At 35.7% G+C, this 27508-nt stretch overlaps 1 protein-coding gene across 1 annotated transcript; it reads right to left on the bottom strand.

Annotated features, from left to right (window-relative positions):
• LOC129263647 (transgelin-2-like) lies at window positions 1-22725 on the bottom strand. Its single transcript, XM_054901548.2, has 4 exons — window positions 22522-22725; window positions 16635-16807; window positions 7933-7999; window positions 1-156 (listed from the first exon to the last, which is right to left on the bottom strand). Exons 1-4 carry the CDS (start codon window positions 22564-22566, stop codon window positions 16-18), a joined length of 426 nt encoding a protein of 141 aa, XP_054757523.2. The 5' UTR covers window positions 22567-22725; the 3' UTR covers window positions 1-15.
• Between the last annotated feature and the right edge of the window lie 4783 nt (window positions 22726-27508).

Below are 27508 nucleotides of genomic sequence, written 5' to 3'. Positions count from 1 at the left end.
CAGTGTTTACTGCAACTACTGGAATTTCTTTTTAAACTGAAGTATAATTACCTGTGGGATGTTGTTTGCCTCGTATAAGTCCACAGTTTGAAATAGCTCCACCTTGGATATTCCTAGGTTTTCGCATCCTCCCAAAAAGTTCCCAATATTTTCCATCTGCAAAGGAAAACGAGTTGTCATATTTCATAGTGCATATATTATTTAAGGTGTTGTGTTTAATTCTGGGGGCAGCACTGTATCACATGGGCTATAATTTGCCAGGATTTGCGGATTAATTTCAAATAAATCCATTTTCATTTCGCAAATTTTGAAAGTTGCGAAAACTTTGTGGAATGAAACTCATAATTGTCATATTCTAGTAACAACAACAACAACAAAAGCCTTGTTATTGTGGATGGTATCATCGGTATGAAAGCTAAATAATAATTTTCTGAACGCCACTGTGTGTTAATTGTTTGTGATTCGTATGGCGTTCCATACGTACAAAATACATCCCCAAAACAAAATTTTCCACATTGGGGCTCCGAAAAGCACGATATCATAAATACCCTTATCCGTAGCTTGACTATTATAGTCAAGCTACGGCTAAGGGTGTGGTATGTAACCTTCTACTGGCTCTTGTGGGACTATGCTTTAAGGTGCCCGAGAGTAATTGCATGCAGAATGAAAACGCAGATCAATGCCTCGATCCTCTATCTTTTTCAAGAGATTTCATTATTATAAAAGTTGCTTTGTGTAGAAAACGCCATTTACCCTCATACACATGATACAAGTAATACATACCTTTTCTATCGATCGCTAAGCACGTTACATGCATTTCTGCATGTTAGGCACATCAACAAAGGCGATGCAAGATCAAACAGATAGATGACAATGCACATGATTATTGTGGTTTAATTTTTTTTTTTTTGATGAATTCTTTTTTTTTTTCATAATATATTAACCGGACTATTCAGAAAACAATTTCAACCGATTTCTACTATCCAAATCATAGTGAAATGCGTATTCATTTAACATTGACCCATTGTCAGACTCTGTGCAATAAAGTATGAAAATAATTTACTTTCATTAAAGTCCAAGAGGGCCGCCAAAGATATCAATTTTAAACCCCGTTGGACACGATTTTGCAAAGGGAACATCAAGATTCATTAACTAGACACTTCAGGCAAATACAAAAATTTGAGTGAAAAATATTTTGATGGTACAGAAGAACCTCCTTATCCGACTCGACTACAACGATGCAGTTACACATGGTGTAGGTTCGTTGTTGAAAACTGGGCTGAAAACGTAGCCTATAGACTGCCCAGTGGGCAATCAATCTTTGCTGAAATGATTTATTTATCAGCAGAGACATAATGAAGATGAAAATATGTTGTTTGGAAGATTTAATAGCATGAAACATCAATAATGTAGGCATATCGTTCGCACACCTCAGCTATATGGTGAAAATATAGGCCCACAACGCACGATTTCTATGTGCGCATCATATTGAAAAGAGGGCTGAAATCACAGTCTATAATGTCATTTCCAATTACCGACATATATTTTTCAAAAAGTATAGATATAGTTGGAGAGAATGATATTATGCTTGAGAGGAAATATATCAAATAAAGTACACTAAAAAAGAAAATAAATTTCTGAATCGACTTTCGACAATTTTTGAAACAAGAAATCTCCCAAACTAATGATATGCAAATTTCATTACGTAATTTGCATATGTAAACAATAATTTCTGTTCGTGAAACTTTGCATATCTCTTGTGCACTATATGAACAACATATTTTGAAAGTTTCAAACAAATAAGCATGGTTTGGTTGAGATATTCTCCCTTGACTTCATGTAATGTGTAGAATGTCAAAAAAATTGTGAAATAGGGTCATTTTGTAGTGACGTCATATATTACGTCATTTCGGAGGGAAGACCACGGATAGAACCCGGCAGCAATGCATTTTTGTAACTTCAGGGTCCATGCCATCCAGCTACGGGGTCATTTGCTTGTCCGGCTTTCGGTTTAATAAATCTCCTGGGCCGCCGGACTAAAGGTTACGGATGACTGGTTTCATTATACGGACAATGGGCAGTATACAGGGGCTATTTTTATATAATAATAATAATAATACATTGTATTTATATAGCGCTTAATACATGGTGTTTCTAAGCGCTTTACAAAACGATTAAATAGCATACATCAATAACATTGAACAGTATAACACACATAAACAAACAAGAAATAAATTAGGAATAATCGTTTGATATTGACAAAATTAACTTAAAACTTAAAGGAAGAATTGTAAAGGTAAGTTTTGAGAGAAGCTTTGAATGATTCGAATGACGGGGCATCCCTCAATTCTATGGGAAGGTCATTCCAAAGCTTTGGAGCAACAACACTAAATGCTCGGTTCCCATACCTTGTCCGAGCTCTGGGTCCTTGGGCCAGTTGCAGATGAAGATGTGTGGAAGATCGGAGTCGAATGGAGGTTGTCGGGATCCTGGATGAGAGAAGGTCGGTAATACAAGAAGGGGCTTGACCATGTTGGGTTTTGTGCTTGATTCCTTCATGTGCGCTAATGACCTGCGATAGAGGACCGGTGTACAATGCAAACGCCAAAGGACCAATGACGGAGCCCTGAGGGATTCCCTGTGAGAGAGGAAAAGTCTTTGAGATAGCGTTGTTAACTTTGACCCTCTGTCTCCGATTTTCTAAGTAGGAAACCAGCCACTGTTGAGCAACACCATTGATACCATATCTACATTCAAGGATGGAGATCAAATTTCCATGGTCAATGGTATCAAAGGCAGCACTGTAATCTAGTAGAACCAATATCGCCTCATTACCCTTGTCAACAGCCAGTAAGAGATCGTTCATTACTTTCACGAGCGCTGTTTCCGCTGAGTGGAACGAACGATAGGCCGACTGCATTATGGGAAACAAGCAGTTATTTTCTAGATACGCTTTCAACTGGAAGCTCGCAACTCTTTCAAGAACTTTTGCAAGAAACATTTGGTTGGACACAGGTCTATAGTTCCGAAGATCATTAGGATCCAAACCACGTTTCTTCAGCAGGGGAACTACTTGAGCGACCTTAAAGCTGTCAGGAACACTCCCAGAAGACAGCGAGCCGTTTACGATGGATGTGATAACTGGTACCAATTCACCCAAACACCCTTTAACCAACCATGTTGGAAGAGGATCCAGCTGGCAATATTTGGAAGTCATGGCACCGATCACTTTTCTAACCTGGTTTTCAGATACCGGCTCAAACGAGGAAAACTCACTATCACATCCAGGAATTTCCCCTAATTGACATGGAACTTGGTCAAATCCTTCAATAATTTTATGAATTTTCCTCTCGAAGAACTCACCAAAGTCATGTGCTAGTGACTCATCTGAATCTCGATCGGGGAGCACAGAAGCTCGCTCGGGGGAAGACAGCTTTTGGACGAACTTGAAAAGTTGTTTTGTGTCACACTCTACAACTTCAGCTGACAGAAACTGTGATTTTGACTCTGTAAGTGCGTCATTGTAGGTCTTGCAGAGTTGTTGGTATATCTGCCTGTGGATCTCTAGGCCTGATTTCATCATCTTTCTCTCTGCACGGCGTTTAACTCGCTTAGCCTGTCGAATGGAGTCGTTGTACCAAGGAGCCCGTGGTCTTAAGGACACAACAGATGATTGAATTTGTGCGTGCTTATCCAACAGTTCCTTCAGCACACAATTGTACTGTAGAACTGCTTCAGAAGAACACGATGAGAGCGAAGATGTAAGAGAAGATGTCAGAATGTCTGACTTAAATAAGTCCATATTGATATCACGAAACTTCCTGCAAGTGACAAGCTTCTTGGTGGCGGGCGGGCGTTCCAAGTTAATAGTGCACCATATACAGTCATGATCAGAAGGAAGACCCCTAATGGAATCAATCGCAGGGACCACTTCGTCGACCCTTCTGGTTATCAGCAGATCTAGCGTATGCCCCGCTCTATGTGTGGAATACATAACATGCTGCTGAAAACCAGCCTCATCCAATGTATTGAGGAAAGTGGTAGCATCTTTATCGTTGCGGTCATCTACATGTATGTTGAAGTCACCAACTAAAAGTGGAATGTTGTCAACTATTGCTACAGATTCCATAAGTGACGAAAATTCCTTCAAGAACAAAGAAAAACTTAGTTTGTTCTTTGATGATGGAGGTGGTCTGTAGATGGCAAAGACACGAAACACCGATGCACCATTAGTACGAATGGTGAAGTCCATCAACTCGAATGACTGAAAGTTGCTGTAGTCTTGAAGACTCACTTTGACCGTTGAACGGTGGATGATGCAGATGCCTCCACCAGAACTGGTCGGACGAGGTTTGTGCAATATATCGTAATCATGATATACCTTCAAAAGGCTTTCGACCTGGTCGATCATGCAATTCTCTTATCCAAACTTAAAAATACTGGTATATCTGGTGATGAATTGCATTGGTTCAAAAGTTATTTGACTAATAGAAGAATACGTACATCCATTAATGGAATTTTATCAGAAGAAAGTGTCATTTAAGGGAGTACCCCAGGGATCTCTCCTTGGACCCTTATTGTTCTTTTCATTTATTGATGATATAATTTTCTGTATTTAAAGAGTGCACCGTACACCTTCATGCTGACGTCGCAGTATATTTCTCACATAACGATATTAGAGTTATCGAACTCGTCCTTAATACGGAACTGGAAAGTCTATCTGCCTGTATGAACAGGAATAATTTGAAAATAAACTATGATAAAACTATAAGCATGTAGATTGGAACACCTAAAATGCTTAAAAGATCACAGCATTTACAACTAAAAATTGACTGTCATTTACTGACTCAAGTGAATAGCTTTAAGTATCTAGGTGTCTTTGTGGATGAAAACATGAAGTGGGACTATCGCGTAAATTATTTATGTAAAAAAACTGGCGAGAATGAATGGTTATATTGCACGGCTAAAGAATTAAAGTTAATATATAACTCAATAATTTTACCTCATTTTGATTATGGTGACATTATCTATCAATCTGCAAACAAATCTTTACTTGACCAACTTCAAAAAATTCAAAATAGAGCTGGAAGAATAATTTTGAAAATTGACCACCTGTTCACACACTTCAACCTCTCAAATTCATTCTATTCTGGGTTGGGACACTATTCAAAAGAGACAGTATACTCACTTAATATTATTCATGTATAAGATTAGTAACAACATGTCCACTGAATATATTAAAAATGTGTTTCATACAAAAGCTACTCCTTACCCTCTTAGAAATTCAAATAATGTATGTTTACCCAGACCTAGAACAAATAGTAAAAAAAGATCTTTCTCTCACCGAGCTGCCTCTGAATTAAACAGAATTCCTATGTGCGTGCGTAATGTCACCACTTTCAATTCCTTTAAAATACATTTTTGAAATATATCTGTACTAAATAAAGTTAAATCACTGATTTGCACCGGGGGAGGGGGAGGGGGGTAGGTGTAGGTTATATGATTTTTCTTTGTTTTTAATGATTTCACTTCTATATCTGATGGTCAACTTCCTTTACTTTATGGTAATCATATCCCTTTTTCAAGTAAACTGGCTCCATGGAAGACCAGCAGCAATGCATTATTGCAGCTGAATATGGACTATCAGCCGTATAATTTATTTTATTTCTCACCTTTTATTATTGTATCTTAACATTGACCTCATCATCTCATGTTATATGTATTTTATGTACTTTGTATCTGTTGTTTTATATACGGAAATAAAACAAACAAACAAGATTATTTATCAAATAGACAACAATATGTTACATTTAATGAAATAGATTCAACCTTTAAAACTGTTGAATGTGGTGTGCCGCAGGGGTCAATTTTGGGGCTGCTAATTTTCCTATTATACGTCAATGATATATCGAAAACTTCCCCCTTATTATCTTTTATCCTATTTGCAGATGATACCAATATTTTTTATTCTCACCCAAAACTTGAAATTGTAGTATCTACTTTAAATGATGAATTATGCAAACTGTCTACTTGGTTCAAATGCAACAAATTGTCTTTAAATAGAAACAAAACTCATTTTATGCACTTTAAACTTTATAATGTGATAATTAACACGACCAGGAACCAGAACAGCGTTTGCAGGAACATACTTCTGAACAAAGAATCACACGGATGATCGCAACTTAGGCTAAATTAAGACTTTCTAAAAGGCGAGGTTACTGCGAGTCAAAAACACAACACGTACGGGGAAAGCGAAAACAAAACGCGTTTTTTAATGGAAATTGAAAGATATCTGTTGGATGAATCGCCACTTTTTAGATGAAACTCCCTAACTATGGGTACCCTTTTTGCCAAAATGACTTTTAAATAATAAAGGTATGGGTTTTGAGCCTCCAGCCGCACATCCCCGTTCAACCCAAATCGAAGTACTTTGTATCTGTTGTTTTATATACGGAAATAAAACAAACAAACAAACAATATTATTTATCAAATATAGACAACAATATGTTACATTTAATGAAATAGATTCAACCTTTAAAACTGTTGAATGTGGTGTGCCGCAGGGGTCAATTTTGGGGCCGCTAATTTTCCTATTATACGTCAATGATATATCGAAAACTTCCCCCTTATTATCTTTTATCCTATTTGCAGATGATACCAATATTTTTTATTCTCACCCAAAACTTGAAATTGTAGTATCTACTTTAAATGATGAATTATGTAAACTGTCTACTTGGTTCAAATGCAACAAATTGTCTTTAAATAGAAACAAAACTCATTTTATGCACTTTAAACTTTATAATGTGATAATTAACACGACCAGGAACCAGAACAGCGTTTGCAGGAACATACTTCTGAACAAAGAATCACACGGATGATCGCAACTTAGGCTAAATTAAGACTTTCTAAAAGGCGAGGTTACTGCGAGTCAAAAACACAATACGTACGGGGAAAGCGAAAACAAAACGCGTTTTTTAAAGGAAAAATGAAAGATATCTGTTGGATGAATCGCCACTTTTTAGATGAAACTCCCTAACTATGGGTACCCTTTTTGCCAAAATGACTTTTAAATAATAAAGGTATGGGTTTTGAGCCTCCAGCCGCACATCCCCGTTTAACCCAAATCGAAGTACCCCCGGTGACTTAAGGCCTCGCAAAGTTTTTTCTTCTTCAGATTTTAGTAAAACTCATTTTAGTAAAACTCCAAACAGGTAAGTGAATACAATTCAATGTTTTCCTTTTACACTAACAGACGGCATGTTCCTGTCACCTTGCTTCAACAAAAAAGCGTTTATTTCCTTCTGGTCATGAAAGGTGTGATGTAACAATGCAAACTCAACCATTTTAGCACCTGGGGTGGTGTGTGTGTGTGTATTTGAGTTTTGTCAGACGTGTATCAATCAGATATGATTATTTACGTCTGGGACCGACCTTTAACGTAACCATCTGAAAGATGTGACCAGGGCTCGAACTTCGAACCTCTGCATCAATTTGTAACTTCCCCACAGCTTGGATGACAGGCGCACGCCACAACGCCTAACCCTAACCCTATGGTATTCTGATATCCATTTTATCTCAGGTAAAATAAAATAGTTTATCTCCGTTAAAATCAGTGAGATAAAATACCTTTAAAATCTCTCCGAATTGGTATTCTGAGAACAATTTTATCTTCATTTAGAATACAGCAAAGACACCAAATGAATTTGATGTCACGAAATTGCTATTAACCACAAAATTATTATTATACTGTGCACATTATTTGTAAATAATAGGCCTGGGAGTAAACACCGATTGATCGAATGGTTCAGATGGCTTGCCGCCGATCGGTAATCGATTAGCAAAATTTACACTGTTCGAATAATCGGCGGATCCCGATTAGACACTTGGGATAACTCGAATACTCAAGTATTAGTAACAAAATAACGTACTTACCTGTTTAAAAGCCATCTTAGAGGAGTTGATTTGTTTCACTGACCCCGGCCTGATAACGTTGATTAAACTGCATTTAAAAAAACATTTAAAAGTATAATGAAGGGGTCATTTCACACATCTGCTCGCATGTTGCATTAAGACACGACTGGTAATCTTGACTTTGAGATGAAATGGATATCTCAAATCTTTTTGTACAACATAAATGTAGTCAGGGGCGGAACCAGATTTGTCCAATAAGAGAAAGGACTGAAAAACTAGTCACATTTTTCTTCGAACGGCTGCTCGAGCGAGTCCTATAGAGATTCAAGTTTAAAGGAGAATGAAACCTTTTGAACAAGATAGCTTGTGTGAAAACAGAAAAATCAAAGAAACAGGTCAACGAAAGTTTGAGAAAAATCGGACAAATAATGCGAAAGTTATGAGCATTTGAATATAGCGATCACTAATGCTATGGAGATCCTCAAATTGGCAATGCAACAAAGATGTGTGATGTCACACATATATCAGTTGATCATGTGTTCTTTCTATATGAGGGCATGTAGTACAGATTATTAAAGAACACATTATGGATAAAGAGTTTGTACCACCATAAGAAAAAGCAAAAATAGACATTTGGGGGGTATTTTATAGTCCATCAAAGGGAAAGTTGTCCACATGTGACATCACACATCCTTGTTGCATTGACAATGGGAGGATCTCCATAGCATTAGTGATTGCAATATTCAAATGCTCATAAGTTTCTCATTATTTGTCTGATTTTTCTCAAACTTTCTTTGTTCTTATTCTTTGATTTTTCTGTTCCGTCACAAGCCTACGTGATCCAAAGGTTTCTTTCCCCTTTAAGTACTGTCTTATAAGATTCCTTAGAACTACATAAATAATACCAGCGCAAAGCGAGAGATGACTTTTCTTAATTGATGACCTGAAACGGGACATTTTACGGACTATTTGTGAGAATTAATATTGGTAGAATATGTTACAGTTTCACAAAAAAATATGCAAGCGCATAGCGCAAGCTGATTTTATCAATAAACCGAGCACTAACATACAGGGTGTATTTTTTTTAAAAGGTAACCGAAATTCAGAAGTCAGGTATATCAAGAATGCATGATTTATTCTTGGGATTTCTATTCTATATATTTGAGTAACTCATCTGACACCTTATTTGGGTCACAAATTATTGTCACGAGTCATAAAGTTATGGTCCATCGAAGGCAAAAGGTACAAAACCCACTTTTTCCAAGTTTGGGGTTTTGGTTTTGGTTTCAACAGAGATTTTCACAGCAAATTTCAGTGAAATGTTACCCTTAAAACATTTTGCGAATAAATGTTACAAAACTGGTGTCTAGCTTTAATTTTGGTCCAGCACATCCTGATTTGCAGGCACTTGTTTAGCATAAAATACATGTTTTTAGTCACAATCCTGTAATGGTTTTATAGAAAAGCAATGCTAGATATGCAGCATCGACTATGAGGTACTGTCAAAATGTTCAAGAGTATCTGTGCAAAAGTTAATGGTGAACGACGTGTTCATCAGAGATTAAAGATAGACAGTTCATATGTAAATGCCAGAAACTCACACAAAAATGTTAACAAAGGGGATTGTATTTCACTGAAAATCGAAAGGGAAATCTGATGAAACATATGAGGCGCCGAATGTACCAATATTATATAGAACAATTATTTGTTATATAATCATTATTTATTAAATAATAACTATTATTTATATATAATTTACATTTTATTTGTAAATAACTACTATTATATAAAATATCATTTCTAATTATTTATATATAATTCCAAGTAATACTTCATTATTTGTAAATAATAATAGTTCGACATTCCATTATTTATAAATAATGATTATTTGTTTTTCATTATTTATAAATAATGATTATTTGTTTTTCATTATTTATAAATAATGATTATTTGTTTTTCATTATTTACAAATAATGATTATTTGTTTTTCATTATTTATAAATAATGATTATTTGTTTTTCATTATTTATAAATAATGATTATTTGTTTTTCATTATTTACAAATAATGATTATTTGTTTTTCATTATTTATAAATAATGATTATTTGTTTTTCATTATTTATAAATAATGATTATTTGTTTTTCATTATTTATAAATAATGATTTGTTTTTATATTATTTATAAATAATGACACTACCTACTTCATTATTTATAAATAATGACACTACATACTTCATTATTTATAAATAATTGCAATTCGTTTTTCCGTTATTTATTAGTTTATTTATTTAGTTTTCTATTATTCAAAAATAATAATTATTTATTATCAATGCCAGTGCACATTTATTTATTTATAAATAATTTGTTGAGTTTTCCATTATTTATAAATAATGATTATTTGTTAAATAATGAAAACGTCTACTTCATTATTTATAAATAATTTTTTCGAGTGCACCATTATTCTCATTTATTTATAAATAATCATTATTTAATGTTCGAGTTTTCCATTATTTATAAATAAAGATTATTTGTTAAATAACGAAATATCTACTTCATTATTTATAAATTATAATTTAGTTTCAATATCCCATTATTTATAAATGATCATTATTTATAAACAATTTTTACAGTTTGCCATTATATACAAATAATCATTATTTATATACAAATAACCATTATTTATTAAATAATGCCATTATTTATTAAATAATGGAAAACTCGCTATAACATGCAAATGTGGGACCGCCCATGATATGAATATTCATGATGCGATTTCCTTTTTCGTGATTTTTCTTCACAAATTTTTGTCCATTTCCTCTTCATAATGACATTTCTTGAAGCAATTTTCTAGGGATATGGTCTGATTGTAATATTCTTCATTTTCTATATAACTTCGTCTTCGTAGAAATATCAAAAAGTGTAATTGTATACGATTTTTCCTACAGTTCACAATCCCCATAGGCGCGCGTGTATCGTAGGGACAACCGGTGAATCGACGGAGTGCTCTTCATCGAAATACTACGTTGGTTGGTCCCCGGAAGTGGCGGGCGGAATTTAGCCCGAATCCTCGATGGAAGTCGATCAAGTGCATATGAGCTGAGAGAGTGAAATATCAGTGTACTTGTACAGGCCCTTCTACTTTTTATAAATATTTCTTGTTGCTTTTTTTGTTAAGTTAATTTTTCCTGGTGTAGAGATAAGTTTCAGTTCTAATAATGCACTTCAAATACATTTTGGAGTGTCTGTTTGAGGCGTTTGGGGCGATTTCACCCTGGCCCCAAAATGCTCGCAACGACAATACGGGGGCATGATGACCCCTAATTTTTAAAAAACTTATTTTTCTATTGAAAATTATCACAAAATTCACCAAAAGTGTGCACGAAAGCCTTCGTATTTCACTTTTAAAACTCCAAAAAGTGCCCAAATGACAAGCTTGGTCGCTTCGCTGTGTCGCTTTCAACTTGAGAAAGTTTACGCGTCTGCTTCCCCCCCCCCCCCTCCTCCGAAAGAAAGTCTGTATACGGCCATGCTCTAAAGAGCCTGGCACATTGATTAATGTATACTTCATTTTCATTATTTTTATCTCATTATCATCATGGCCTTACGCAGAATTTTTTTCCGGGGGGGGGGGGTGGGGGGAGCAGGACGCGCGTAAACTTTCTCATAAAAATCTTGAAAAAGCGAAGCGACCAAGCTTGTCATTTGAGCTTGGTCGCGTCGCTGTCTCGCTTTCAAGATTTTTTTGAGAAACTTTACGCGCGTCCTAGCTGCTCCCCCCCCCCCCCCTCCCCGGTAAAAATTCTGTGTAAGGCCATGATGATAATGTGAAAAAAATAATAAAAATGAAAAGTACATATAAATCAATGTGCCATATGCTCTTTTGAGCATGGCCGTTCACAGAATTTCTTTCGGGGGGTGGGGGCAGACGCGCGTAAACGTTCTCAAGTTGAAAGCGAGACAGCGAAGCGACCAAGCTTGTCATTTGGGCTTGGTCCCGTGGCTGTCTCGCTTTCAAGATTTTTTTGAGAAAGTTTACGCGCGTCATGCTCCGGCCCCGGCCCCCTTGGAAAAAATTCTGCGTAAGGCCATGTTGATAATGAGATAAAAATAATGAAAATGAAAGTATACATAAATCAATGTGCCAGGCTCTTTTAGAGCATGGCCGTATACAGAATTTCTTTCGGAGGAGGGGGGGGGGGGAAGCAGACGCGTAAACGTTCTCAGGTTGAAAGCGACACAGCGAAGCGACCAAGCTTGTCATTTGGGCAATTTTGGGAGTTTTAAAAGTGAAATACGAAGGCTTTCGTGCACACTTTTGGTTAATTTTGTGATAATTTTCAATAGAAAAATAAGTTTTTAAAAAATTAGGGGTCATCATGCCCCCGTATTGTCGTTGCGAGCATTTTGGGGCCAGGGTGAAATCGCCCCAAACGCCTCAAACAGACACTCCAAAATGTATTTGAAGTGCATTATTAGAACTGAAACTTATCTCTACACCAGGAAAAATTAACTTAACAAAAAAAGCAACAAGAAATATTTATAAAAAGTAGAAGGGCCTGTACAAGTACAATATTTCACTCTCTCAGCTCATATGCACTTGATCGACTTCCATCGAGGATTCGGGCTAAATTCCAACCAACGTAGTATTTCGATGAAGAGCACTCCGTCGATTCACCGGTTGTCCCTACGATACACGCGCGCCTATGGGGATTGTGAACTGTTGGAAAAATCGTATACAATTACACTTTTTGATATTTCTACGAAGACGAAGTTATATAGAAAATGAAGAATATTACAATCAGACCATATCCCTAGAAAATTGCTTCAAGAAATGTCATTATGAAGAGGAAATGGACAAAAATTTGTGAAGAAAAATCACGAAAAAGGAAATCGCATCATGAATATTCATATCATGGGCGGTCCCACATTTGCATGTTATAGCGAGTTTTCCATTATTTAATAAATAATGGCATTATTTAATAAATAATGGCATTATTTAATAAATAATGGTTATTTGTATATAAATAATGATTATTTGTATATAATGGCAAACTGTAAAAATTGTTTATAAATAATGATTATTTATAAATAATGGGATATTGAAACTAAATTATTATTTATAAATAATGAAGTAGATATTTCATTATTTAACAAATAATCTTTATTTATAAGTAATGGAAAACTCGAACATTAAATAATGATTATTTATAAATAATGAGAATAATGGTGCACTCGAAAAAATTATTTATAAATAATGAAGTAGACGTTTTCATTATTTAACAAATAATCATTATTTATAAATAATGGAAAACTCAACAAATTATTTATAAATAAAGAAATGTGCACTGGCATTGATAATAAATAATTATTATCTATAAATAATAGAAAACTTATTTATAAATAACGGAAAAACGAATTGCAATTGTTTATAGATAATGAAGTATGTAGTGTCATTATTTATAAATAATGAAGTATGTAGTGTCATTATTTATAAATAATATAAAAACAAATAATCATTATTTATAAATAATGAAAAACAAATAATCATTATTTATAAATAATGAAAAACAAATAATCATTATTTATGAATAATGAAAAACAAATAATCATTATTTATAAATAATGAAAAACAAATAATCATTATTTGTAAATAATGAAAAACAAATAATCATTATTTATAAAAAATGAAAAACAAATAATCATTATTTATAAATAATGAAAAACAAATAATCATTATTTGTAAATAATGAAAAACAAATAATCATTATTTATAAATAATGAAAAACAAATAATCATTATTTATAAATAATGAAAAACAAATAATCATTATTTATAAATAATGGAATGTCGAACTATTATTATTTACAAATAATGAAGTATTACTTGGAATTATATATAAATAATTAGAAATGATATTTTATATAATAGTAGTTATTTACAAATAAAATGTAAATTATATATAAATAATAGTTATTATTTAATAAATAATGATTATATAACAAATAATTGTTCTATATAATATTGGTACATTCGGCGCCTCATAAAACAAAGACCTTACAAGGTGGGTTTCGTGCACGTACAGTAAAACCCAAAACTTGGAAAAAGTGGGTTTTGTGACTTTTGCCTTCGATAGACCATAACTTTGTGACCGTGATAGATATGACACAAAGAAGGTGTCAAATTAAGGTTGATGAGTTACTTTATTATGTAGAATAGCAATTACAAGAATAATTATTTTTTATTTAGCTGACCTTTGAAGTTTGGTTACCTTTTTTTTTGGAAACACCCTGTATAATCATGAATATGATGCATACGTTTGATAAACAAAGCCAGCGCAAGGTGTGACCTGAATTTTTGATAAAAGTACCTGTAAGAAAGGGGAATTTAAAGGGCTGTTTGTAGAAATTTATGAAAAGAATGCTATATGTCTGTTGCCTCAAACTGATATACGCCTGGGAGGCCGAAATAAGCACAACGATTCACAATGTCATGCAACTTACCAGTTGCCATTATTATGTACCATTGCTAAAATTGGCAACACAAATCTTCATACAATACCACACCATTCAAACGGTCATCGTTACTGCTTTGTCAAATTTTTTTTTTAAACGTTCTGAGGTGGTATTGTATGAAGACCGATAGATCTTATGAAGTTTAAGGAGGCGGTGCTTAGCATACTCCAGACAAATGCAAGAAAATGAAAAAAAAAATATTGAAATTATAATAGGCGAATCCTGGGGCCCGAAGTGGTCGCAGCCCCCCCCCCCCCCCCCCCCATCGGCGGTCCTTAATAAAGGAAAAAGAGGGAAAGAAAGAAAAACTAACAAAAAGGGAAGGGGAGGGGGGGAGAAAAAAAAAGGGATAATAAGAGGAAAACGTGTGAATAAAACTTAGAAAATGCAAAAAATCTTTCATGTTACTATATAAAATTTTTGCTCGCGCTTTACGCTCGACTTGCCCGTTCGACGAAATACATTTCTTGCTCAATAGGCTAAAATGAAGCTTCAAAATATACATATTATTTAAGATAATATACAAAGCATATTTCAGCTCGGACATAGAGCTATATTTATTGTGTTCGCTTTACAAATTAATGTTTAAAAAATCCTCTATAAAATGTCTGTTTTATGGACTAAATATCATAAATGAGCTCGCGCTGCGTGTACCTTTTTTTTTTTTTACTTTATAAGAATAAAGCTGTAAGAAGTAACTGTAAGAACTACCCCCTTCAAAGAAACCAACATAAATCAGCTTGAGCGGCTGCTCTGGGGAAATGACAATGAAAGTCTCTTTTGCCCCCCCCCCCCCACCCCCCCCCCCCCCCCCCCCCGTGGTGAAAACTGGAACCGCGCCATTATGATGCATATTTCAGGGGCCACGGAACGGTTTTGAAAGTGGGGGAGGAGGCTGAGGCGAGAGCTGCAATTCAACTGCAAGTCTTGATGGTATTGTGTTATTTTACGAAGCTATTAGATGAAAATAATCAATGCCTCAGCTTTTTGAAACGCCTGTACCTCTTCACAATAAGTCTACTTTACTGAGCAGTGCTGCGAAGTATGACAAATATGACCTCGAATTAGATAAAATGGGATAGTGATGTAAAATGTCTCTTTAGTAAATACACGCCTTGACGAGTTTTTTTGTGTTTTTAAAGACGCAATAGCTCCAACAAAACTGCTGATAGTTTGAAAACAAGCAGATGAACCCCCAATTTTTTATGTTCACACCTCTTTCGTGTACTTTTCTCTTCAACCATGCAAAATTTTGTGAAAACGGGATGATTTTGAATAAAGTGCATAATTAATTGAACTGTTTAAATTTGTTATATGAATTTTGAATCTTGCATATATCTTTTTGTCGCATTTCACATCTCATTTTCGAAAATGAAGGTGCTGCTTCTCTTTAAAAAGCTAACGAATAGCAATATGTCTTGATTCTTTATTTTAAGTATATAATCCTGAACTATAATGTAAAATATTGTGAAATTAGGATGGCTTTTGACCGAGTAATAGAGGTTTAAACTCATTTAAACGTTGTGATCTCATGGGGTCTAAAAATGCAAAATTGTATTAATTCCGTATTTCTCGACACCTTTCAAATAGGTGAACTTCAAAGCACATGAACCCATGGCATTCTTTTTGTTGTTGCATATTTGGAATATATAGGTGCTAAAGTAATTCTGTGCAAAATTTGGTGGAAATTACATGGATTTCATTTTAACAGTGAAGCGTCCTTAAACCCACCAGGTAATCATTTGGTGAAAAAAAAAAGACTCAGACGGTATTGTGCAGCATGTCTTGGGACCTTTAAATAGGCAAGCAATTGCAATACTTGCCTTTTGTGTTATTTTTCCTACACTGTAAGAACTGTGGTGTTAAAACTGACACTAGTTGGTGCTAATAGAGGACCACACCATGAGGTGTTAAAATTACACCCTAGAGATGAAACATAACACCAATTAGTGTAAATGTAACAACCAAATGTGTTGTGACAATACCTATAGGTGTTAAACTAACACTGCCAATTTAACACCGGTGTAAAATAACCATGGTGTGGTCCTCTATGTACACCGTTTAACACCACAGTTTTTGCTGTGTACTTTGACACACTCTCCTCGACACACCGCATTGCGAAACGAAATATGCCTTCGTCTTACTGATCTGATACTATTCAGTATCCTGATAATCGGTATAGGTCTAAAACAGAAAAAAATAAAACTTACTGACAAAGAACGACGCCATCTTTGAGAGGCACATGGACATGCTTTTCAGCGATTACAGGTCCAACTGAGCTCGCCAATTCTTGTGATTCGGGCGGTCCCGTTTCAAGTACAGCAGCAATCCATTCAAACGCCTCGGTCGCCAAGTCTGGATCAAACTTAGCATCCTTCTTGTCCTGTACAAATACATATGACATAAGGGGGGAGGCATATACGGTTGACTATGTCGTGTTACTTTCATTTCACTCGTAAAATGCAGGGGCCGCGGCCCCTGAAATGGACAGCGCTAATATTAAGTTTGTTTAGACGAAGCAAAACGATCAAAGAAAGCATAAGAATATTGCAATATGGGAGAATTAAAAAATATTTTCTTGAAGTGGATCTAACCCCGTTTTGCATACAAACCCTTCAGAAGAGCTCATTTGTCAAAATGGGTTAGATCCATTTTCATAAAATATTGTGTTTTTTTTCTCAAAACCTGTAGGCCCGTACTCTGAAGGGCAGTTTATAATCACTCGCGTCGCGTTCTGGTTCGTAATCACTCGCGTTTTGAATTTTTGGCGATTTTTTTTTATTTCGATGCGATTTTTTTTTAACGGTGTCTTCAATGGGACAGACATGCAGGGAAATTTGAGTTTCGTTTTAAGCCGGCAATTAAAGAATAGAAAACAAGCTTGATCCGCCCCAGACAGCTGGCAGCAGTCTGTTTCGAGGAGTTTTTTTCAAACATTTTTATTTTTTTTTGTGAATTTCTCTGTATTTGGTGAGTGGAGCCAACGGAGTTCAGCGGAACAACCAACATAATAATTAATAGACACAAAGACCGAAGCTTTTGGTCAAGATCCGCCCCTGTGGCTGTGCGCGCTCTCCGCTCTCACGGTAAAAATTCGCGCGACGATCAAAGCCAAGGTACCGTACCGTCCCGGTGCCTTCCTGAAAACAGAAGTTGTCGGCTACGTCATTTATCCAGGCCCCTTAAACAACTCCAAGCACTGGAGGTAACTCAGATTGAGTCAGAAATAATGGATTGGAAAACAGAAGACATGGCTTCAGGGAGTCACAGTAGGCTGGATACATAAACATAAATAAAACATTGTGATCAACAACAAATATACACTTGTAAATACATTACAATACAAATTACAATACAGTGTAGATTTCTTGTCCTTGATAACCCCCAAATTTTTTCATATTTTTCACCCTGCAACGTCCTGCAAGATTAATGAAAATCCATTTTACCATTTTTAAATTTTGTTCAGTGCACCATCATTATATAAAAAAAAACTTATATCACACACACACACGATTATTTGTATAAAGGAACAATTTTGTTGGTCCCTCGGACTTCTTTATAACCAGAGTGCACTTTACTCCCCCTCCTACTTCTCTTTCTTCTCAGTCTTCTTTTTATTCCCATTATTATGTCATCTTATTCTTCTCCCTGTTCTTCTACTTCTCAATTTCTTCCCTTTCTCCTTATTGTTCATCTCCCTTCTCACTTCTTCCTTTTCTCTTCTCAGTCTTCCCCTTATTTTATCTTCTCTTTCTCTTCTTCTACATCCTCCCCTCAATTTTATCTTTTTAGTTTCATTTTTACCCCCTTATGTCCTCCATCTTCTTTTTTCTTCTTCTACTTCTCCTCCTCCTTCCTTCTTGCTTTTCTTCTTCAGCACTTTTTTCCTCCCTGATTTTTACGTTAGTGTAGAATAATTCACAAAGAAAGGGAGAAGCAAATAAATAGTGATATTATGAAATTGTAGCACCTCGCTATGCTTTATAAAGAATACCACAGACTTCAGGAAAATCCTCCAAAGGCAAAGCTAAATCGAGAGTAGCCTTTCCTCCTTTTTCTTCTTTATTCCTTTTCTCCTTTCTTTCTCCTTTTTTCCTTGCTTCTTTTTTTCTGTCTGTCTTTTTTTTCTTTCTCTTTTCTCCCTCTTTCCCTTCTTTTCTCCCCCCTCTCTCTTTTTTTAGGGGGAGCCCCCCCCCCCCCGCTTCCGCCGCCTATGGCTCTAAGATTTAAGATGTGGAATGTGATTATGTTAAAACAGTAGTCAAAATTTGCTTGTTATCTTAAACAGTGGTCGAGAACGTTTTATTTAAGGCACTTACCAGCTTAAAATAAAACGAAACTCGAATTTCAATTTCATTTTATTTTTCCAGTACGTTTGTCCCACTGAAGACACCGTTAGAAAAAAAATCGCACCGAAAAAAAAAAAATCGCCAAAAATAAAAAACGCGTGTGATTACCAACCCGACGCGAGTGATTACGAACGCGAGTGAATATAATAAGCCCTCTGAAGTCAGGTTTAACTTAGACCATGGTCTAACTCTGTGCTAAAATAATGGGAAGCCAAAAGTGTCAAAATTTTATTTTAAGTTGTATGTTTCTTATGTTTACTGTGCTCTTTCCTGATTCATCGATGGTGAAGACAACCATCTTTTTATAGTTTCTAGACAATTATGAATGATTTGAGAGCCAAATGAGCTGAAATATGATATCTCTACTGTTAGTGATTTAGGTACCATTTGGCTATCCATACTTAAACCACAACTTTAAACCTGAGTTTAAGTTAAACCCGACTTCAGAATACGGACCATAGATTTTAGTCGCTCTGATGATATCAAAGAAAATGTGAAATTCCAATTAAAACGTGAATTGGTAAAGGAAAATCACTTTTTTTATTCAAAAGTGATTAGATCCGTTTTAGTTTGCTTGAGGCCAGGTAGATTTCTTTTAACACCCAATTTAATGTTCACATGGCAGGGTAGTACATCATGAAAATTTAGTCGGAATGGTCCAACGTGGATCTAACCCCTTTTGAAACCAAACTTTTCAAATATATCATGTATTATCAAATCTACAATTTTTACCCTAGATTTTATATTTGCCCCAGGACTAGGCTTAGGAGTCATGCACCCCCCCAAAAAATAAAAATAAAAATAAATAAATAAATAAATAATAATAATAATAATAAAATAAAATCTCCCTCCAAGACAAAGGGGGGAAAATATTACAATCTCATTTTAAAAAGTACAAGCTTTTACTCCCAAGACTGAACGCCGTACCCTCAAAATGTTGGGGCGATCATTACGCCATTGTTAACACAACAAAAACTGGGGTGTTAACCGGTGTACATATATAGAGGACCACATCAGTCATTTTACTCCGGTGTAATAGACCAGTTCGTAGTTACTTCAGGGATAATTTTGGTCAAATGACCTTTCATTTCTTTCATTATGATAGGCAGATTTCAAAGCAAGATATTACGTAACCTTGCCTTACATAGCAGGATGAAGAAATTGAATAGACCAGGTGACTAGAATAGCACACCAATGAACACTTTATGAAGGTATTTGTTGCATTCCTACTTTGAATGCATATCTTAGCATGTTGCACAATGTACTTGGCAAACTGTGAATTACCAGTCGTTCGTGGACGCATTGTTGTTTTTTGTGGATGTAAATGAATACCAATATTCAAAATATATGAATAATCAAGACATCAAGGTTGGTGCTTATCTCATTAGATTTTAAACCACCATGTAACTTTCGTACAAATGACCTTCTTCTGATCATGCGTATAATCTTTTGATCATGGGCAGAAAGGAACTACGAACTGGCTTATTGACAGCGTTAGTTTGAACACCTATAGGTGTTACTACAGCAGCATTGGTTGTTACATATACACTGTCTGGTATTATGGTCAATCTCTAGGGTGTAATTTTAACACCTCATGGTGTGGTCCTCTATTAGCACCAACTGGTGTCAGTTTTAACACCACAGTTTTTACAGTGTACTTGCATGGTCACACATGCAGTGCCTCGGCATGCATGTACTAGCTTGTTATAATGTCGAACTGTGTGACAATTAACCCTAAAGGAAAATTGCTAGAAAGGAATGTAAGGTGTGGTATAACAATAACCATGCAAGTCCAAAAGGAAAGCAATGTGCATTTTGCGTCAGTATTTAAGCATGGACCTATACAGGGATTGTCCAGCCGATGATTGCTTGGTGAGAAGAAGTTTATCTGCTATTGCAAATAATTGCAAATAAAGAATTGATTTGGTGTGAACACTCTCCCATTCTAACTTATTCACCCAAAGATTAAACACCCCAGAGATCAATCGCGCAGTGGGGATCCTCGAAGAGGCTCCGCAGGCGATTGTGTGAGTGTGTAAGGGGGATGGTGTGTATGTGTGTGATTGAGCTTTCACGGGCAGATGAATAAAATCAATCAATATAATACCACTGCACTGCCATAGCGGTGATAAAAAAAACACATACCATAGACCTTAGAGACCTTGAGGTCAATGCACATACACCAAACAAGAAAAAAAAAAAAAAAAAAAACCTTTCGGACATGCTCATTTACGGATTATTGGCGCAATGATTACCGGATCGGAGGGGGGGGGGGGGGCTTTACCTCTCTATCCATATGTCCACAAAAGTGGCATTTTTTTTTAAATCATTGAGATGTATTTATATTTCACATTATAATTGACAGTCCACCCCCTTTAAAAAAATGTATTTAAACAATAACATCAAACTTTCCATCTGATTTCTTTAAACAAATCTAATCGATTTAGTTCTATTTCATTGACTTCAAATTTTTAGTAAAATTCTTTTTTTACTCGCTCGGACAAAACTCCAATAATTATTTGCACCAAATCAAGCCTTCATTCGCCGTTTCCCTCATAACTTCATGCAAGTTATTATAAGTAATATAAATTTGAATATCAAAGACCTATCGCGACCACAATATGAAATTTGTTTAAATTTCGCTTTAATGGCATATTTCGTCGAATAGAATGTTTCTATTGTATTCAAAGAAGACATGTTTTTAATTTGTATTTATTTGTTTTTATTTGTCGGTAACTTAACTTCATTATGACCCGTTGGCATAAACAAATGAAATATATATAGCAAATCATTTCCTTGTCCTTCCTTAAAAAGCATAATTTCTTGATTCAATGTGATATACTCATGATATACATAACAATAACTCGATTTATTTTCTTTATGGATATATGAATCGACGTAATATCCAAGATATACGGCCCAAAGTATATATATCATAGGTCGAGATTACGTCATTATTTCAGGCAGGTCTCATTTTAGTTTAGCATTACCTTAGAACACGTGGTTTCAATATTTTTCACAAAAACAGTGATATGCACTACTCAGTGACATGCAAATGAGACAGACGATGACGCCCTTCACTTTTTCTCTTATTTTTTTTATTGTTTGAATTATACAGTATTTCAATTCTTACAAATTTGATAATAAGGACCAACTTGACTGAACCAGAAAGTAGTAAACAATGCTAATTCCACATGTTCAGGGAGGAATTAATCGTTAATGCACTTGTTGACAATGAGAAAAAAATAGAATATATTTCATTTAATGAAATACAAATGAAATAGTGAGTGGATGACGTCATCGGTCTCCTCATTTGCATACCGACCAGGATGTGTATGTAACTGTTTTTTGAAATTAAGCGAAAAATTAAAATGTCATAACTTTCTTATTTTACATCCGATTTTGATGAAAATTTCAGTGTTATGCTCTTTTGATTTTTCTCTTTTTATTCAAATCAACTTTTTGCTGGGGTGAACTTAGTCTGCTGGGCATACCCTTCGCTCGATTTAAGGGTCTGAATGTGCAGCCTACTCATGCCTTGTGTACTGAAGGCTCTCTCGCTCAGGAACAGCAAGTTTTGTATGTGCTAGTCTTTGCGTGGAGGCACACTTGTTGAGCAAAGTTCTAATCAGGGTCTGTGCCTGCAGACTAGGGTGAACTTGTCCTTTAATACCGGTACATATGCCATTTCGCTGAAATTGAAATGAACAGAAAACCGCCCATAGTACATGCAGTCATGATAGCTTACCGCCAATTCAGCAGTCATTCCATATCCCCTTGGTCGGCTTGCCATGGTGATTTTACTTCCTTCTTTGTGAATTTAGATTCAGTATAATTATGTAGGTCTGTCTGGTCAAGTCAGTACCGTTGATGTGTGGAGATGTGTGTTATACCGAGGGTGGGCGTGACGATAACCGTTCGCTCGGCTCCCAGCTGTAGTTTAGTGATGTGCAGTCAATCCCGGGCAGCGCGGTCACTCAAAAAGTACTTCAAATGACGTCACAATATAAGAGACCAATTGGATATCGAATTGTTGGCGACCCTTGCTAGTTTTATTATCTATATTATTCTCTATGCCTGCTGGGGCAGGCACGCCCCGCCCGTTTCTTAACACCGTCAGTGAGCTACTTGTCCGCTAATATTGGTACTCTGGTGGGACTATTGCCGGGGGCCTATTGTTCAGTCAGTGCGTCTTGAAATGTATTTTCTCTCTACATGTACTTTGTGTCTGCTTGAAATTGCCATTCTTATTACTTCTTGGTTTGAAATCAATTCTTTTTTACTGCGTTTATAATTATGTTAATCACTTTTTATCGCATATCGTTATACTATTACTGCCTTACACAGTCTTTTCTTTTTGATGGTTGCTCGAATTTAAACCTCCAAATACCCGATCTTTATATATTTGACTTAAAATTAGATTCCAAAGATGTACCCTCGCATAGGCTGGTAACAAACACCATTAACAATAATCACATTAATACTCTTGTTTACATGTACCCCCCCCCCCCCCTCTTCTAGATACTTTTCAGTTGATGTCATCCAGGGGCCGCGGAACGGTTTTCAAAGTGGGGGGGGGGGGCTGAGCCAAAAGTGGGGGGGGGGAGCTGACTATGCAAATAATCACAATCGTATGGTCATTTTTGCGTTTATGTACACGGTTTTGGAAAAAAAGTGGGGGGGGGGGGCTTCAGCCTGGTTCTGCGGCCCCTGTTATTGGTATACCTTGTGCACCGTACTGTGAGAAGTCTCAATAAGAATGTGGATCACTTTCAGTGTTTTATTCATCACCTCACTTATGGTTACTATGTTGTTGGTTTATCTGAGGCCTAATTGAACGATTTTCAATACACTCTTGTTTCTATTTGATGGGTTTACCTTCTATTATCAAACAGAGAACATACAAGAGGGGCAAGGGGTCGGGTTTTACGTATCTAATAATTTAAAAGTCAGAGACTAACAGAGCTAAACAAAATGCCTGATGTTATTGAATGTATTTTTATTCAAATTAAAATGCCTGACAAGAAACAAATGGTTGTTGGTGAAATATGCAGGCCCCCAAAAGGTAACACTCAAGTTTTTTTTTGGATAGTGTCCAAAACTTACTGTCGTCTCAAGTTCTTAACAAGATTGTCTTTTTTTATGGGAGACTTCAATCTGGATTTATTGCATTGTAACAGTGTTTCTTCTTGTCAAGAATTTCTTAATGTCATGTTATCTAACTCTTTTGTATACCCTCAATTACCAAACCAACTAGAATTACAGACTTGTCGTCAACTTTGATAGATAATATTTTTGTAAATAGTCATCTGGCATTTTGGTGTCTAATTTGTCAGACCATTTCCCTATTTTCGTTGAGGTGTTTTTCGGCGGAGATGATAAATCTGCATCAATCAGTGTTCGAAACTGTTAAGAAGATTTAAATAGACTTAGGGAAAGATTAACTGAGATCGACAGAGATAACAATGAATTGTTTTTCCCGCAGAGATAACAATAAATCTGCATCAATGATTTTCCGAGACTTGTAAGAAGAATATTTAAATAGACTTAGGGAGAGATCAATCAACTGGAATATCATTCAGTGGCGGAGCGTCATTTACAACATTCAAGACTCGGATATTTGTTTTGACAAATTCTTGGATCTTTCTATGTCTACTTAGAACGCTACAATTCCCCTTAAGAAGTTGTCCTGCTCAACATATAAAAGGACACCTAAGGGGTGTTGCCCCCGGGGGCCTACTCAACCAAAAAAGTAGTAGGTATGTGCCGCGGGCGAGACAAAAAACGGGGGCCTTGGAGCGGGGTTATTGTAAAAAGGAGGGTCCTTGGAACGGGCTTCGGAACTACAAATGTTTGTGAAAACGGGGGTCCTTGGATGGAACGGGCATACGTGCATGCAGCTATAGCCCGGCACGGCCGCCGGGTGCGTCATTTATCCAGGCCCCTTAAACAACTCCAAGCACTGGAGGTAACTCAGATTGAGTCAGAAATAATGGATTGGAAAACAGAAGACATGGCTTCAGGGAGTCACAGTAGGCTGGATACATAAACATAAATAAAACATTGTGATCAACAACAAATATACACTTGTAAATACATTACAATACAAATTACAATACAGTGTAGATTTCTTGTCCTTGATAACCCCCAAATTTTTTCATATTTTTCACCCTGCAACGTCCTGCAAGATTAATGAAAATCCATTTTACCATTTTTAAATTTTGTTCAGTGCACCATCATTATATAAAAAAAAACTTATATCACACACACACACGATTATTTGTATAAAGGAACAATTTTGTTGGTCCCTCGGACTTCTTTATAACCAGAGTGCACTTTACTCCCCCTCCTACTTCTCTTTCTTCTCAGTCTTCTTTTTATTCCCATTATTATGTCATCTTATTCTTCTCCCTGTTCTTCTACTTCTCAATTTCTTCCCTTTCTCCTTATTGTTCATCTCCCTTCTCACTTCTTCCTTTTCTCTTCTCAGTCTTCCCCTTATTTTATCTTCTCTTTCTCTTCTTCTACATCCTCCCCTCAATTTTATCTTTTTAGTTTCATTTTTACCCCCTTATGTCCTCCATCTTCTTTTTTCTTCTTCTACTTCTCCTCCTCCTTCCTTCTTGCTTTTCTTCTTCAGCACTTTTTTCCTCCCTGATTTTTACGTTAGTGTAGAATAATTCACAAAGAAAGGGAGAAGCAAATAAATAGTGATATTATGAAATTGTAGCACCTCGCTATGCTTTATAAAGAATACCACAGACTTCAGGAAAATCCTCCAAAGGCAAAGCTAAATCGAGAGTAGCCTTTCCTCCTTTTTCTTCTTTATTCCTTTTCTCCTTTCTTTCTCCTTTTTTCCTTGCTTCTTTTTTTCTGTCTGTCTTTTTTTTCTTTCTCTTTTCTCCCTCTTTCCCTTCTTTTCTCCCCCCTCTCTCTTTTTTTAGGGGGAGCCCCCCCCCCCGCTTCCGCCGCCTATGGCTCTAAGATTTAAGATGTGGAATGTGATTATGTTAAAACAGTAGTCAAAATTTGCTTGTTATCTTAAACAGTGGTCGAGAACGTTTTATTTAAGGCACTTACCAGCTTAAAATAAAACGAAACTCGAATTTCAATTTCATTTTATTTTTCCAGTACGTTTGTCCCACTGAAGACACCGTTAGAAAAAAAATCGCACCGAAAAAAAAAAAATCGCCAAAAATAAAAAACGCGTGTGATTACCAACCCGACGCGAGTGATTACGAACGCGAGTGAATATAATAAGCCCTCTGAAGTCAGGTTTAACTTAGACCATGGTCTAACTCTGTGCTAAAATAATGGGAAGCCAAAAGTGTCAAAATTTTATTTTAAGTTGTATGTTTCTTATGTTTACTGTGCTCTTTCCTGATTCATCGATGGTGAAGACAACCATCTTTTTATAGTTTCTAGACAATTATGAATGATTTGAGAGCCAAATGAGCTGAAATATGATATCTCTACTGTTAGTGATTTAGGTACCATTTGGCTATCCATACTTAAACCACAACTTTAAACCTGAGTTTAAGTTAAACCCGACTTCAGAATACGGACCATAGATTTTAGTCGCTCTGATGATATCAAAGAAAATGTGAAATTCCAATTAAAACGTGAATTGGTAAAGGAAAATCACTTTTTTTATTCAAAAGTGATTAGATCCGTTTTAGTTTGCTTGAGGCCAGGTAGATTTCTTTTAACACCCAATTTAATGTTCACATGGCAGGGTAGTACATCATGAAAATTTAGTCGGAATGGTCCAACGTGGATCTAACCCCTTTTGAAACCAAACTTTTCAAATATATCATGTATTATCAAATCTACAATTTTTACCCTAGATTTTATATTTGCCCCAGGACTAGGCTTAGGAGTCATGCACCCCCCCAAAAAATAAAAATAAAAATAAATAAATAAATAAATAATAATAATAATAATAAAATAAAATCTCCCTCCAAGACAAAGGGGGGAAAATATTACAATCTCATTTTAAAAAGTACAAGCTTTTACTCCCAAGACTGAACGCCGTACCCTCAAAATGTTGGGGCGATCATTACGCCATTGTTAACACAACAAAAACTGGGGTGTTAACCGGTGTACATATATAGAGGACCACATCAGTCATTTTACTCCGGTGTAATAGACCAGTTCGTAGTTACTTCAGGGATAATTTTGGTCAAATGACCTTTCATTTCTTTCATTATGATAGGCAGATTTCAAAGCAAGATATTACGTAACCTTGCCTTACATAGCAGGATGAAGAAATTGAATAGACCAGGTGACTAGAATAGCACACCAATGAACACTTTATGAAGGTATTTGTTGCATTCCTACTTTGAATGCATATCTTAGCATGTTGCACAATGTACTTGGCAAACTGTGAATTACCAGTCGTTCGTGGACGCATTGTTGTTTTTTGTGGATGTAAATGAATACCAATATTCAAAATATATGAATAATCAAGACATCAAGGTTGGTGCTTATCTCATTAGATTTTAAACCACCATGTAACTTTCGTACAAATGACCTTCTTCTGATCATGCGTATAATCTTTTGATCATGGGCAGAAAGGAACTACGAACTGGCTTATTGACAGCGTTAGTTTGAACACCTATAGGTGTTACTACAGCAGCATTGGTTGTTACATATACACTGTCTGGTATTATGGTCAATCTCTAGGGTGTAATTTTAACACCTCATGGTGTGGTCCTCTATTAGCACCAACTGGT

Source organism: Lytechinus pictus, chromosome 6 (assembly GCF_037042905.1).
Source record: "Lytechinus pictus isolate F3 Inbred chromosome 6, Lp3.0, whole genome shotgun sequence".
Classification (NCBI taxonomy): domain Eukaryota; kingdom Metazoa; phylum Echinodermata; class Echinoidea; order Temnopleuroida; family Toxopneustidae; genus Lytechinus; species Lytechinus pictus.
The sequence above is the reverse complement of the archived record's forward strand: the minus strand, read 5'-3'. Positions and strand labels throughout refer to the sequence as shown.